This window comes from Eretmochelys imbricata, chromosome 2 (genome assembly GCF_965152235.1).
Source record: "Eretmochelys imbricata isolate rEreImb1 chromosome 2, rEreImb1.hap1, whole genome shotgun sequence".
NCBI classification, from domain to species: Eukaryota; Metazoa; Chordata; order Testudines; family Cheloniidae; genus Eretmochelys; species Eretmochelys imbricata.
The window spans coordinates 70,893,516-70,910,187 of NC_135573.1; the positions used below are offsets into that span (position 1 = coordinate 70,893,516).

At 40.0% G+C, this 16,672-nt stretch overlaps 1 protein-coding gene across 4 annotated transcripts in view; it reads left to right on the forward strand.

Annotated features, from left to right (window-relative positions):
• Positions 1-16,672, forward strand: part of ST18 (ST18 C2H2C-type zinc finger transcription factor) — a 51,461-nt gene that overhangs the window by 17,801 nt on the left and 16,988 nt on the right. For 2 of the 4 annotated variants that reach the window (XM_077809009.1, XM_077809011.1), the window contains 2 exons: positions 7,214-7,459; positions 13,425-13,540. In XM_077809009.1, coding sequence (XP_077665135.1) covers positions 7,214-7,459; positions 13,425-13,540 — 362 coding nt within the window. The remainder of the gene's footprint in view (positions 1-7,213; positions 7,460-13,424; positions 13,541-16,672) is intronic. The other 2 variants (XM_077809012.1, XM_077809013.1) reach the window with 1 other exon arrangement.

Consider the following 16,672-nt stretch of genomic DNA (forward strand, 5'->3'; position numbering starts at 1 on the left):
TAGCGATTTATTACTTTTAGCAAATTGAGCTCTTAGAGGAAAATATGGAAATAGATTCTCTAGGAAACTGTATCTCCAATAAGGGGAACAATCTTTATTTTAATATGCTGCAACTCAAGTGATTTTTAAAAAATACCTACAACTATTTTTAAATGTTCCTGAATTTTTGTGACAGACATTTGCTATGGGAACATTTAACTATTTGCACATCTTACATATTTTTCAAACTATCTAAAAGAGCCTAAGGATTCTATCTACTGTATATTGTATTTGTGCACAAATAATGCAATAACAGCAATAGATTCATTTGACACAACTGTTAATTATTTCCTTTATTTCTTCTCAGCAATACACATAAGTGCCACACCTGAAAATTTTTGTGGGCGGCACTTAATTTGGGACTGTGTAGTTCCAGATCCCTGGGCCCTGCTCCTTCACCCTGTCCCTTTGCCAAAAAATAATAAATAAAACAGTGCAGACACCGCCACTGCAGATCAAAGCTCCACGACTTGCAAGGGTGTTTACCTCCTGCCTGGCCTTCAAGTATTGTCCCACCATTGCACAATGGGTTACCATGCTGAAGTGAGTGATATGGGTGGATGGAGCTGCACTGATTCTGTTGCATTCAGGTTACTCTGTGTCTGCAGAGGCAGCGGCAGGATTTCTTCTCAAAGAGTAGCTGAAAGTGCATATCTGTAAATATACCTGAACAGTTTATTTTTACAAAAATAATTTTCCAGTGCTGTTTCTGGTTATTTCCTGTCAGCCAAACTTTGCGACTTGGTTTCTAAAACTTGGTTCATTTCTTAGTCAGCATTTTCCCTTGAAAATGGGTCATTTTTCACTGAAAACTATCCAATACTTAAGTGGGAAAAATTACATTTGTTTTTAAAAAGATAGCAAGTTTCAATTTTTTGGTGAATCTGGAATATCTTCAGCTATGTTGGAAAAACTCCCTGCATTTCTAAGTTTCAGGGGGAAAGGAAGGTGAGTAGCCTGAGCTAAATAAAGGAATGGGAAAAAAAATCACATTAAACTTTTAGCAGTGCTCTTGGCCAGAAAAGTGGCACAGTGACAACTGATGTACAGTGTGGATCGACCATATATAACTATACAAAATATCTCAAGATGGACTGGGTTTACTTTCAGTCCAAATTAATTTGGATTCCAAGTTCCCTCAATTAATTTGCAACCAATTGCATACAAAATATAGTGGCCATCCTGGAAACCTTTAAAATGTTTGTTTTTTTTAAAAAAATAGGTACTGTTACTGTGATATCCACCTGGCTGGAGCTGGTTTCTAGATACAACCACCTGGGATTGTGCTGTGCTGGGCCCCTGAAATATAGAAAAGATACAGATACGGGCCTCAACCCAATTGAAAGAATCAGGCACTGCATCACAGTCTCGCAGCATAATTGTCTGCACATAGGGCCCAATCCAACTCCCACTGAAGCAAACAGAAGTTGGGTCACTGGAAGCTGGGTCAGGCCCATATTCTCTAGCACAATGCAAGTGCATGGAGCAGATCCTGTCAGAAATGTTCTGTGTTTTACCACCGTCACCGCTGCTGCCACTCACAGAGGTAGAAGCATGCAGTATAGTCTATCTTTATCCTCATCACTGCTGCTTGCCAAGCATTCTGTTGAATGTTTTGGTGTTTTTCCCACCTGTTTAGACAAAATGGCATATGCACACAGTGCCTTGAAAGAAAACAAAGAATGACACTTGCTTGAAATGTTTGAAGTTCCAATACCGTTGTTGTTTTTTAACAAAACCCGAAAACACAAACTATATCATCTGGCCGTTCTTGGATCTTGATGATGATGATGATGATGACTGCAACAGTTATGGAGGTAATGGAGTTGTTTGGCGGCATGCTTACCAGACAGGCCCCTAACCCAAACATCTTAAAATCTAAATACAGAACAATCTGCTTGCAGAATAAGACCAATGGCTAGCATGACCTTCTGGAGGAAAAAAACAACACACTGAATAGCTCTAGCTGTTGCATTATTACACTACTGCAGATATTGTATCATTGCAGTGTTCTTCTCTTTCTTTCTTTAGTTTGCAAGTTGCTTGGGGCAGGGACTGTGTCTTTTTGTGTGTGTGTCAAACTGTGTCAAGGGTAGCATAAGATCCTGATCTTGCAAACACTTACACCCATGCTTAACTTTCAGCATCTGAGTATTCCAGAATACTTCTATGGAAGAACTTGCATGCTTAAAGTTAAGCATGGGTGTAAGTCTTTGCAGAATCAGGATCCAAGTGCTTAATTTTTTAAAATAATTGTTAGCAACCCTTTCCCCCCAGCATAATGCCTTGAATGGAGGCATATTAGGACTCACGTCCATTCAAAGAGTAATATAGTGTGCGCACTTAAAGAATTCATTGGGGTTATATAGAGATTACTGATTCCAGAGATATTTCTTATATTGAAAATGAAGACTATTTTAGAATAGTAATAACCAGACTGAGCTTTTCAAGTGCATCTATTGCACAGCGGGAACACAAAATAGCAGGTGTTTTTCTTTCTCTGGACAATCAAAGAACAGATAGAAAGCCCTACATGTTACAGTAGAATCTCCCTAGGACACCAGTTCTGCAATGAGAATCATGTGGACACAATGATTCACCACGCTGAACAAACTGTAGGGTTAAGGTTTAACTTGGAATTGTTACTTTAGAGACATTGCAGAATATTAAATCTTCTGAGTTACCAAATGAGCCAACAAACACAAAAGCAAGGGATAAATCCATTACACGTGAGCCATACCTTGTTCATTTAGTAGATTAATGTAGTTCAGTTTTAATGGTTAATGTCAGTACTTCATAGTGTACTAGGAAATGTTCTGTAGTATATTTTAGAAAATAAAGAAGTCATATTGTGAGACCTCATGACAAAGCTCAGCTATTAATTTGAGCGATTAAATCTTTGCTGTGAAGTGGCTAGCAATTTTTGTGTACAATTTTTGTGGTATTTATATTAGTGTGGCACTTCTGCTGTATCTGTTTCACTGTACAGGTCCTAGAAGGGAAATATGTTTTAGTCATTTTTCTCTCATTTTTCATTCTAAACTCCTTTTTCCAGCTACTTTTCAGACCTGTGTGGGTGATTACACTCTCATTGACATTGGAGTAAATCAGGAGTAGCTTGAATGCCATTCCTATGGTTCTGTTCTCACATTGCTTTTGCACTGGTTATTGTCTTCATAGAATTTTTTCCTGGTTTACATCAGCATAAATGAGATCAGACTCAGGCCCTTTACTGATTTAATATAGGGAAGAATCAGGCACGTGAGCCTTCATTGGCCAGTCATATTTTATACTTCTGTAGTTTATATACTTCAGTTTTTAAGCTAAGAACTTGTACATTTTACATTGCTATGGTAGACTTATCTGAAAGGTGTCATGGTGTGAAACCAAATAGGCCTGCTCTGGCCCTCATTAATTTCAATAGGCCCTAAATTGGGTCTTTACTGAAGTCAAAACTGCTCTTAGAAGGGGAACCAAATATTACAAGTCAAATATATGTTCCTTCTATTTTTATTTCATAGCTGTAGTCTAACAAAAACTTCTGGCATTTTTGTCTTGTTAATTCCCCTTTAAAATAATACTGGGAAAATAAGTAAAAGAGAGATATTCAGAGGAAGGTAGGATGAGAATAGAAAAGAAAATTGGAACAGTCGCTGTGACCATCTTTTTTTCCTCACCATTTGGAGTTTGCAATGAATGCAGCAGAGTGTTCAGAATAAAAAGCCATGCTGTAAATTTGTGATCCATCCGACTATGAGCAAAAGGGAATATTTTTCCATTACTATATTTAATTGTTTGTGCATCTGTGAGCTCGCTTAAACCCCATCTGTACACTGCTTCACAAAAGCATATAATCCATGCTTCTTCTGGTTGGAATTTGGTGCGTGTTGCACAACCCAACTTCTGTGTGAATTTTGGAAAAGCACTGGAAAATCTCTTACTAGCCACATCAGTAAATGTTCTCCCCATCAATCAAACCTCATTGGTGCAGCGAATGATGCCCTATTTCCAGTGATGATATATATTTCCTGACATTTTGCAATCTGCAATTTAATTTGGGAGGACTATGACTCTTTTTGTTCAATTTTTTGTTGTTGTCGCCTTCAGAGTAGTTGATATTTTGTCAGTGACAGAGAATCTGCACTATTTATGGTTTTTTGCTCTATAAAAGTGCTGCAGCCCAGTCACATGGCTTCTCCTCCTAAGCCATCTGTCACAGAGGTCTGGAATTTTATGTGAATGTTGGTTGTGCAGACTTAACTCAAGTTTTTTTATTATGAAAAATGTCACCAACTACAATATTTAGCATTTTACTTTACATTGGTCATTAAACTTGATTACTGTAGCTCTGTTTCATTGCTATAGTTACATATCAACTGTGAAGCCAAAAAACGCTGGGGCAATCATGGCAAAGCTATATTGTCAGATCCTGGAGAATGTACTTGGCAGTGATATAGTTAATATCTTGGATTTTTGTAACTAAGGTTTATTAATGCTGGTATAAAAATGTATTTGATATTATACAGATGGCATAAGATGTTGTGGTTACTAAGTTATTATCCAGGATAAGCTGTACTGTCAAATTCAGGGCTTAAAACTATCACAGGAGATTAAACTATTTACTAAAAAGGGGCAGAAAGATATAACCAAAGCATCTTAGTATGAACATATTAGAAGTGTATTTACTTCCTATAAATATAATAATGCATAGCTCTCTTTAAGCTGAGTGATTGAAAATTTGAACTTTGTCCTGCAAGAGAAACAAATGCAAGAGGTGCCTTTGAGTTTCTAAATTGTGCACAAACAGCTAACCTAGTAGTCCTTGGAACTAAGCTAGTGCTTCTCTCTTAGGTTTTTGGCTGATCAATGAAGTGAGGCCCCCATAGCAAGAGTTGATTATTAAGTTCTTCATTTCCAGAGATGCCTAGTGACTTCGTATGTTTTGGTCTCAGGTGCCCAACTTGAGGCACCTTACAGAAGCCTGATTTTCAAAAGTTCTGAAGATTGGTTCCCTTTAAGGTGTCTCAAGCTGGGCACCCAAAAATTGACCCACCCCAAATCGCCCATGACTTTTGAAAATGTAGGCCTGGATCACTGGCTACCATCTGCATTCGCAGCCTGCCAACAAATTCGCTTGAAGAAACTGCTTTCCTTTGCTGAAAAAAGTATAGATGGGCAACACTAACACTGAATTTTTGGATGGTCTTTAAAGGCTTATAAAGAGCAGGAAGCTGCTAATTATCTTACCAGCTATTTGGCCTCCTTCAGTAAAATGACATTACTGCTGCTGGTACCATGATTTGAAGTGGATCACAATGTGGAAGTCACTCTATGGTTAAATGGGCATTGTGATTTCATTTTATCTTTGAAAATGGTGCCACTGAAGGTTTAGTACATGGCTACCTGGAGGGTGCCTGTGCCCCATCTGAGTCCAGCCAGGGTGGCCTATCATACCATCAACACTGAAGCAGAACTCCCCATTCCATTGTATTGGATTGTAAGCTCTTTGACGAAGTCACTGTCTCTTACTATGGTTATACTATGGTTATACAGTACCTAGCACATTTGGGCCCCAAGCCCTAACTGGGGCTTCTGGGCCCTTCTGCAATACAAATAATAAAACAATAACAATGAGAACATATAGTGTTAACTGCAGACATCTTTGTACTTACTGCGTGATAAGTCATCTTTACTCTGATGTTAGCCCATAACCCTAAAGCCAGTGTTAGCCTGTTAAGACTGGACAATCTAAGCAATAAGACTACACAGATCTCTGCTCTTCCAGAGGCCAGAAAGCCATACATACTCACAGCCTGAAACCAGATTCTCCTTCCATGGTCCCATATGACTAATAACTGTGAGCTGTGGCAGAAGGTGACTCTTCTAATTGGCCCCCATCCACACACACATATAATGTTGCTTCTTGATTTGAGACCTGCCCTTTGGCGCCACCTCATGGCTTTTCTGTCCATGCAGAGACTATGGGGATCCCCCAAGACAGTGGAAACCCCACAAACAAGTGACAGGAAGATGGTTTGCAATTTCTTAAATGAGGTTATAGACAGGCCAGGTGTGTGGGTGGTTTGTTTTCAGAGGTGAGGAAACCCAACAGGCAGGGGGAGAGCTGGATTGTTACTTCAAATACTGACAAAACCGAGGGCAGCCCTGCCCAAATTATATAGTATATGGGATGTATATTCGTAGCCCCTGCTACTGCATCCCACTTTAAGGATACAATTGCCAGACCAAGAATTCTGTCTTATATTCCGCTTTTATGGTCAGCTTGTGGAAGGAGAAGGGGAGGGAGCAAGGAGCTTTCCCTTCCCTGTGTTCATAAGAGAGGCAGTAGCAGCCACTGCTACCAGGGCTCAAGATGACACAAGGAGAGAGGGAGGGGCAAGGATGAGGCCTACCATAGCATAAGCACACGTACCAGCCAACAGAACTAGCCCATTGAAGAGGATAGTGTATGCTGCATGGAGATCTCTGAGAGGAATCGTACATGGTGCCTCCTGGAGCTCTCCCTATGCTGGTGTGGCTCTACCCTGCTCCCATTGCAGGTCTGTGCTTTAATGGCACAATCTGGCACTTGTTTTGTACTAAATATTTTTAAAGGTGCTTTCCAAGTCAAATTCTGATAAAGGCAATATGTTATTTTCAGTGATGTATGAAACACCAGGGAAAAATTCTTCATCTGTTTTAGCACATTTCCGCCCCCCATGTTACAGATGTTGTAATATTTCCGGGGCATGAGGGAGGAGAGGGTGGAAATGTAATAATAATGCTGTTGATGAACTAAGCGGAATTAATGCTTTTAACTGTGAATGGGGGTCATAGTTCTCTCTAAGAGTAAAAAGATCAAGAAGATTTAAAGCTAAACTTTTTTTAAATAAACTCAGATTTAGCATGTATAGTTTACATTTTAGAAGCATCTTATTTAAATGCTACTTACTGTGTTTAAGCTCAGGAGCCTGGAGAGCATTACTGAGGTTACACTTAAGTCTGCCTAAGAATTAAACATTAACTGATGTAAATCCAAAAGCTGGTTTTAGACTCAGATAAATTTAAATAAAAGAGTGCATTTACAATTATCCGTTAAAAGCACCACATGGCTATGTTGCAGCCTCAAACTGTGCATTGTCTAAACATTTCTCTATTTCCTGTTATATATCAGGGAGCTGAAATAGAAGTGGATGAAAATGGCACTCTGGATTTGAGCATGAAAAAGAACCGAAACCAGGACAAGGCTATGCCTCTAACTTCTTCCAACGCAGCACTTCCTACTCCTTCCTCTTCTCCCTTCAAAACAAGCAGCTTTCTGGTAAATGCGGCCTTCTACCAGGCTCTCTGTGAACAGGAGGGCTGGGATACACCAATCAACTATAGCAAGACACCTGGCAGGAAAGAGGAAGAGAAAGAGGTATCTTTTCAGTTTTTCAGTTAGAGCAGTTGAAGAACTGACACTAAACCCCTCTGTTTCAAAAGTGACCTCTAATCTTGGGTGCTTCAATGCCCAGCGTGAGACATCATGGACTCAATATTCAAACGTGATGACTGATTTGGAGTACCCAATTTGATACATCTTAACGAAGACTGATTTGCAGAATGTGGGTGCTCAGCAGTTTGTGAAGATCAGGCCAATTTTAATGTCTCAAATAGAGCACATAAAATCATTAGTCACTTTTGAAAATCTTGGCCCTAAGGCCTTACTTTTAGAACTGTTGGGCACTTGTAAAGCAGCTGTTCATTTTAACTGGAAAGGCTCTCAACCTGCGTAACCTAAGGCATCCAAAATTAGAACCCATTTTTGAAAATATATCCCTACTCTCCAGTGGCTGGAGGGTCATGACCTAACTGTAGTATATTTTTGGTCTTTTTTAAAATGTCAAAGTAACCTTATAATTTTGAAGTGCAATATAATTCTTCCAAGCAACTTTATTATTTTGTGCATTCCAGACATCTCTATGTTTGGGTATGTGTAAATACAGGCATGAAATCCTACAATAATTTTTCACTGGGACAAAGTGTTAAATGTGTTTCTCTGACACATTTCAGGTGTGCATTGCTCACATCAGCCTATTGCAAGTCTTGCAGGGTCCAAAGATCCAGATAGCAGTCTGAGATTAAAATTCCAGAAATGCCCATTCCCCAATATATCGCTGGAATTAGGGAATATCAATGGAAGTAAACAGCCTCACCTAAATAAATCACCCAAAACTAACTCTCACGATGGGTATAGGCAGCTGCCATGATGAGACTCCACAAGACAGGCTGCCAGGTGTTAGGTGGTCATATGGTAACTGTCGTGTCCAGTGCTGATAATTTTCTTGCTTTATGTGTCTTTGTTTTGCCCCTTTCATGTATTTTTTTTATTGACTGTTGGCAGCATAGTGTCCTTTGGTTTTCTTATTTCTTTTTTTGGCTGCATGTTTCTCTTGAACTTCACTGCCAGAATAGGGTGCAGAGAAGGTTTGGTTGGATTTGTTATCATGGTGAAGAATATGCATAGGCAGCTAACTAAATGGAATCTTGGTAATGGACAGAGATGGGCCTGAGTTGCAGAGTTCTGTTCCAGCCCCAAAGTTCCCCATAGTTCAGATCTGGAGTTTTAGTTCAGGGTCAAATGTATGGCCATCCCATTTGAATAGAAAACTCTCAGGATGGGTACAGGCAGTTGCCATGACGAGACTCCACAAGACAGGCTGCCAGGTGTTTGGTGGTCGTATGGTAGGTTTCGTGTCCTGGAGAGCTAAGTGCTGTGATCCCCACTGTGCTGGTGCTGATCTGTAACCCAGGGTTAAGCATCTGGAATAACAATTTTTATTGAGAAAAGACAGACAGTGGCTGGAGAGTGGCTTAAATTATGTAGTGAGTAAGAGGACCAGATTCTTCCCTGCAATATGGCCCCTTTGTGCTGCACTGCCAGCAGGTATATCCAGCCTTGAGAAAATTATCCTGCTGCCAGGGAATCCACTGGTATTGCAGACCTGGCAAAGAGCTCTCATGCCACTCTTCCTCCCTGCTGCCAGTGTAGCGTAGAAAAGGGATTATGGCTAGAGGAAAGAGGGCACAGGTAGAACACCCCTATGCCACGCTGTTCCCGTACTACAGTTTTGGCCAATTGTGGTGTGGGTACTGGCCCCAGGCACAGCATCATCAGCATCAGTGACATCACTGAGGAGGCCACAAAGTTGAGCATAAAGCCATCTTTGCACCCCTGCAATTGTCTGCAATTTGTCCCTAATCAGGAATCTGGCCCAAGACCTCTGTTCTGACCACTTCTGCTCCCAGAGAACATTGACATGTCCAGCAGTCTCAGGACCAATGGCTCTGTTTTGCAAGTAGAAGCCTGGCAGTTATCCCCATGCAAGGCAAATGAATGATAATATCTATTTCTAATTCATTGTTATCTGGTTCATATGCACAACAGTTGCTTAATTTTGGTGGTAATTTCCAGAAAATATTGTCTCTCTCTCACTTAGTGAAATAGCCTGTCCAGATGCCCCCTAAAAAAAAAAAAATTCTGAATTTGGAAAAAGCTCAACATCTCTCTAAAAAGGAAAGCACCGCGAAATAACCAGAGCTGTCAGTTTAGTTCAACTGTCAGTTCTCCAAAGATTTCAGGGCTTAAAAATGTTTAAAAGTGCCAGATGCTATTATCTGTTATTCATGTTACCATTATGTTCTGGTCTTTGCTGAAATCAATATAAACTTCCATCTGCACATTAATGGCATTTCATTGCTCGCTTGCTTTCTTTTGTGCCCGCGCGTGAATACACACACACACTCTTTGTAGAAAATGTACCCCTGGTTCTGATTTTTTTTAATCTAATATGCTTTAGAATTCTAACATTTCATCCGAACTCCGCTGTCTGGAAACTGTACTTTGCGCTTAATTAGCTGAGATAAGTATCCACCCATTCTCTTTTACCATAAGTGAAAAAAAGAGTAGATGGGGGGGGGGGGGGGAGTTTCTTTGACCCATTCTATAAAGCATTTATGTCACACAGTAAATATGAAATCTACTAGAGGAATGCACAGCCCAGGTACCTGGTCTACGTGCTCAGCCCTACGTTTGTGAAGCCAAGGAAAGAATTCTCTGCCTCAACTTGCAGTAGTAGCTTGCAGCTGGTAATGAAGGGCATGAGAAGGACTAGCTACTCAGGGGCCAATGGACAGCTCATACATGTGTTTATTGCCAGTGGATCTGCATGGTCAGGGACCAGCTGGCCATGAACATAGCCCAGTTTGCCTCCTCCAGCCTCCCCTGGCATGCAAGGAACTTCAGTGTCTTTCTGCATGGCCCCTTTGCCTCCCTTCTAGTTACTACTGCAATTTTTAACTTCCCCAGCCCCCAGAATTTCATGCTGCGTGAATAATAACAATATCCCCCAAACTATTAGGGAAATTATTGGTTTAAATGTTTGTCTCTGTCCTTCAGAAATATACTAGAGAATACCAACAGGAAAAAGACAGATTCTTTATTATCCCCTTAATCTTAATTAGCACCTTTTTCATGCTATGTGCTTCCCTTAAAACGTCTGTCTTTTGCAAAGAATCTCAGACAAAAAGTTTATTTACAGTGGAATTAAGATTGTAAGAAAGTACCTCCTAATATAAAAGAGTATTATTAGATTATTGCAATGCAGGGAATTCACAGTTAACATTTAAAAAACCCAAATGTATGAAAGTCAAAACATTCAAACCAGAGCCAGCACTAGGCATAAGTGGACTAAGCAATTGCTTAGGGTCCCAAGCAGCTCAGTGGGGCCCTCTGTAACTTGCAAGCAACCCTATCTAATGAATGTATGTGCTGCACACAAGAGACACTTACTGGGTGTATCTCTCGATCTCTCAATCTCTCTCACATACACACACACAAACAAATCCCTTTGATGGAAGCATTAACAGGTTCCTTATCCTCTATGTGAGTCAGTCACTAGAGGGCAACATAAAACACACATAAAAGGCAGCCTTCTAGTGGCTGACTCACATAGAGGATATCAAAAGAATCTGGAGTAGGTAAATGGGGACATTAAGCCTGCTTGTGAGGTTTTTTGTGGTCTCTGGCCCATGCTGCAAGGTGCAGGGAGGTACCAGTCTCTAGTTTCTGATTAATGATGGATTTGCTCTTCATAGGCAGTTATAGTGCTGAGGTTCCTCTCTGATAATAGGGCTCAACAGTTAGCACTTGAAAAGTACACACGGAAGGGTGATCAGAGTAAAGGGCAGAGATCAAGTTGATGAGAGAAATTCTGACCCCTTTGAAATCGATGGCAAAACTCTGATATTTAGGCTTTTGAACAACGTTTTTTAAATTTCCTGATTTTCAAATGCTGCTTTTTAACATTAACTCAAAATTGTACTTACTTTCGCGGGTTTAGGTTTTTATATTTACTTTTTAATAATGTTTTAAATGAATAAATATTTATATTATGTTAATTAAAATTAAAGTGAATTAATAGATAATTATACCTTTTGGATCATTTAAGGTTGTCTTTATCTGAAATTTTCCTTTAAAAACAAAATTCCTAAAGCGTAAAATTTAAGTTGAATTTCGGGCATTTAAAAGTATTAATAATTACCATGAAAAAAATGTGTAGAAAAAAAATGAAGCAAATATTTGTACTGTCTATGTTAGTTATAGTAGCATATGAGATGATTCCCAAACAATCTAACCTCACAAATGCAGTTGCAAAAATTAGCAGTAATTGATGTATCAATAATATGACAAGGTTTATATGTGTTATAGTAGGCAATAAATAGCCAACACCTGAAAGCAGAAGGAAGTGATGTACAGGAACCAGCTACAGACTGGCATAGGTGAGCTGCCAGAACTGGCGAGCATATGGTAGCTTTATCAGAAGCAACACCCCCACTAGGCAGAAGCTCATAGGTGCTGGAACAGAGGTGCTGAGGTGCAACCGCACCACCTGGTTTGAAGTGGTTTCCATTAATTACAGGGTTTACAGTTTGGTTCAATGGCTCTCAGCACCCCCATTATACAAATTGTTCCAGCACCCCTGCGGAAGCTCCATTTGCAGTCCACATTCACATTCAGTTTCTGCTGCTCTCTTCGCTCTGTGCTTATCAGCTCAACAGAAGTCCCTATCCCTGTGGTTCTCTCCAGTCCTGGAGATCCTCTGAGCGCCACAGTTCCCCAGCCCTGGTCCTGGAGAGCTTCTGAACTGTACAAGGCCAGAAGCAACTACAGTACTAGGTCTGGGAGCTTTGCAGGACCAAAGTGTTTCTTGTCCCAACCATAGGCAGCAATCTCTGGTCCTATTAAGCCTTTTCTGCAAAGCCTACTTATCTGGGTCTCCTTGCTCCAGTGGAGTTTATAAACTGTCATGAATCCCAGCAGGGAATCCTACAGACTTTATAGTTCTGCCAGGGACTCTGGAGACTTCTCAAGGTTCACATATTCATAATGAATCTTTCCAAAATGAACCACTTAACCTTCCAAAAAAATTCAAAGCCACTAGTCCTCAGTGAGGACAAAACAATCTTGAACTTTCTAGACCAAGCCATTTTGAAGCAATGACATTCTAAAAGGAGAAGTCTTCAAAAAGTGAAACTGTAATATTCAGTATTTCAGGTTTCCAAAATGTCTTTTCAATGGAGTGACTACTATGTCTCCATAATATCTATTAAAGAGCAAAACAACAGATGGTAACATTTAAATTTTTATCTACAACTGAACAGGCCGGGTTAGAATTGAAGACCCATTCCTATGGTTCTGCAAGAAAATTTCAAAGAGAATTTTTGATTTTTTTCATAAAATCTAGTATTTGGATAAGATTAAAAGATCATCTCATGCCACACTCTTAGGGAGTTTGAATTTACATCTCCTAGACTGCAGCTTAATGATTTATTTGTTTATGGTACAAATCATATTTATTTGTACAGCATACAGTAGCACAGTGACTTACTTGCAGAAGAAAACCAGAGTAATCCCCCCTTCCAAAACTATAGGTTCTGTAACTAAAAATATTCAATAACTTTCTGGCCAAGGGCTGTATTTTCCCCCTTCTTTTCTCTATGGATTTTTATTTCATTAGCATTATCATTTTCCAAATATAAACCCTGTTTACCTAGGATACAGCTTCAAGACCTGTGTGGCTTCCAGACCTCTACGAATTATTTTACAAATAAATCATTGCAGATGGTAAAACATCTATCCCTCAATGTCTCAAAATATGGTGCATTAATCTTTTACCACATCTCCATCACTGCTGAAAGCTGAGATAATTTTGCCTGTATGTTCTTCAAGAGGTGTTGTCCCCCCCACCCTCCCCACACACACACAAACAAAAGATTAGATGAATATAAGAAAGACAGGGAAGAGAGAAAACCCTTTGTGACATTCTTATCTGATATTTCAGAAAGATCCATTGAGCTCCCCAGAAAACCCGGAGGAAAAAAAGTATCCAGGAGATGTCTCCATACCGAGTCCAAAACCCAAGCTCCATCCAAGAGATCTCAAGAAGGAACTCATCACGTGAGTCACAAAAATGTCATTTTTTCCTTTCTCCTCCTCTGTGGAGACTACAGACACTAAGCACAGCAGAACGTCTGTGAGTCAGCTGCTTTGGAGGAGCAGTAAGGGGAATTCTGCACCCACTGCTTCCTACACAAGAGTGTTCCATTGTGGCTCTCTTGGGCTGGGCAGCAGTGAGGTTTATAGTTAATGCAAGTCAGGAGAGGACTGTCAGCCTGGATGGAGGATTCATGACTATACAGATTTACTGTCTAACCCCACCTCTCATGCACAGAGGTAATAAAATGGCAGCAGCCACTACTACACATGTGGATTGAGGTAATGGTTGCAGAGTGGCTGTTTTGAGACTCCTCTTACTGTTCTGGAAAATAGATTTTATCCCCATCCATCCTCCATGGAGATCCCCTGCAGTGATTTTGTGTAGGAATCCAGGGCATAGCTCTAGGATTTAAAAGAAGCAGAGCCAATAAAAAATACGGACCATAAAGACAAACAACTCACTAAGGACTTAGTCCTGCCTATCTGCAGAGAATCATGTGCAAACTCAGAAAAGATTAATAGCTAAAGACAGAGGTTACCACACATATTGCACAATGATGTCGATGTCAAAATGGCAGGTAGATGTCACCATGAGTGTAGTTCTAAGATGCATGCTGCCCCTCTATAAGATAATGGAAAATCAGCATCCATATCCATATGTTACATTATGTGTGCATATTACCAGATGATCCCAGAGTTCTCAAGCAGGAAGGTAGGAAGGTAAACAGCTTCAGATGAGTTTAGTTCAAGGACTAAATCAAGAGTCTGAAATTCCTTTGTATGAGAATAATACAGACTGAGGATAAATTCAAGATGCTGTAGATTAAAGGATCATTCTTAAAAGAAACCTCAGCTGTTCCTTTACAATACATAATAGGAGTTCAGACTTGTTAAATGCTGGTGCTGAATGTAAGACAAGTAGCACTGACTGTAAAAAAAATCCGTTGAGCAGCATTGTCCCCAGGTACATTCCATGTATTCCAGATGATGAACAACATAATGTGCTTGATGAATGAACAAAGTGTTTTAAGGCCATTGCTCAAAATAGAAAAAACTAGTCTCTGCCTTGTACATTACATAATAATTAACTGTCTTCTTTACTCAGATCCCCAATATGCAGAGCGTGATTCTCTTCTCGTTTACACTGGTGTAACTCAGTAGAAGCTCCAATGAAGGCCGTGAAGTTACACCAGTGTAAAACTTGTGTGAGTGGAGAATCAGGCCCACGGTCTCCTTCATTTTTTTGCAAAATGGCCTGTGTCCTAGAGCTGGACCCACAAATGAATGTGGGGGTCTGTCTCAGAGTCATTTCCTTTCTGCATGTCCTTGTTGTCAGTATTTGCTATGCAGTAACAGCAGGCTCTGCACTGTACTGAACATAGATGAAGAAACAGTCCTTGTTCAAGGTGTTTTCAGTGTAAAGAGACTGTTCCCTTACTTGCACAATCTGAACTATAATATGTCTCATTTCCTTTTAAAAAACATAGATTTAAAGTAGGAGAATGAAGCAGCTTTTGAGCATTAACAGAGACTAGGCCATTTTGTTATCTGATAAAGCAACACAGTTGTGGAAAAATACAGAATAACACAGCAGAGTCACTTGGCACCTACCTTTTTAAAACAATAAAAACCAAAACCAACTGTGGCTTATACAGATTTGCCTCAAGTGGCAGGGAACAAAGCAGTGTATGTGCTGATTAAGAAAGTTATTTAATAACTCAGTTTGAGAAGAATTAGATCTGAGAACTTCCAAACAGGCAGATTATTTAAAACGATTGAATGGAGGTCATGTTATTCACCAGTCTGTTTACATGTGTAATGCCCGTAGCCAGTTTGCATGCACAGGCCAAGATTTTCAGAAATGACTAGTGATTTTGGGTGCCCAGCTTGAAAATCCCTAGAGGGGCCTTGTTTCCAGAAAAAGCTGATTACCCACTTTCTGAAAATTAGGCCCTTTTCAACTGTCTCTTGTTGGACATCCAAGACCACTAATCATGTCTTAAAATCCTGGCCAGGCTCCTTGAAAAATCTTTGGATTCACATCAAAACATTGTCAACATCTAAAACATTTTTTGACATCCATAGACTGCTCTGTCTCTAATTTAATATTCACCTGGGACTCAGTATACATATTTCATTTCTGTTTTCCCCTCTGCCTCCCAACCCTGGTAGGCGCCTCAAGACAAAAGCAGTCTGCACCACGTACTGATGATAGTCCATAGCACATCACTGCAGACTCATTCACAGCTGAACTCCATGACATCAACCCTTGTCCTGCTATTTGCTTTGCAGACTCAGTGGCACTGAGTCAGTGAGACTCAATCTCTGTCTCTGGAAATTACGTTTCCTAGGGGAAAACTCTGTAGAGTGAATCTTTCACCTCTGGTAGTGCAATCTGCATATTGGCTGCTCACCATATTGTATCTGCAATTGCAGTTCATGACCTAAATGGCCTCAGGCTTGAGTTTATTCTGCCTCTTTTAAAACAACAACAAAAACGGTTGTGAATTTATTAAAAACATTAATATATTTTCTTTTGTGATGTTTGTTACTTTCTGATTTGGGCTGATTTCCAGATGTTGATAAAAACATTTTCCTTCTTTTTGTAATAACTGGGTGTCCTTTCTTAACCATATTGTAAGATTACTTACAAGAATTGCACCCAATTTTAAAACATATGCAGTGCACACATTGCACACATAGCTAACATGCGCCTGTCCAGACAATTAAATAAGAAACATTTTTAATACATTGGATGAAGAATCCATAGGCAATATTGTAGGCAGACAGTATTTACTGTTTGCCCACTGAGACCAGAACATACTGAGCAAGTCAGTACAAGTGGCTCCATCATGCGGAAGTTGTTATAATGACATAGGCCCTTAAAAAAAATTATTTCTATACACAGAGGATGATTTCCAATAGCCCCAGTGGGCCATTCCAGCAACTGGGAATAGCCAAGTCATAGAAACACCCTGACCATACCCATCCTGCAAGAGGTGATATAGAGCCAGCTACACTGATTGTGCCTTTTGGAGACTCCTCTACACTGGAGAGCTCTGACGGAGCACATCTGGCTCGTTTGAGACCCTG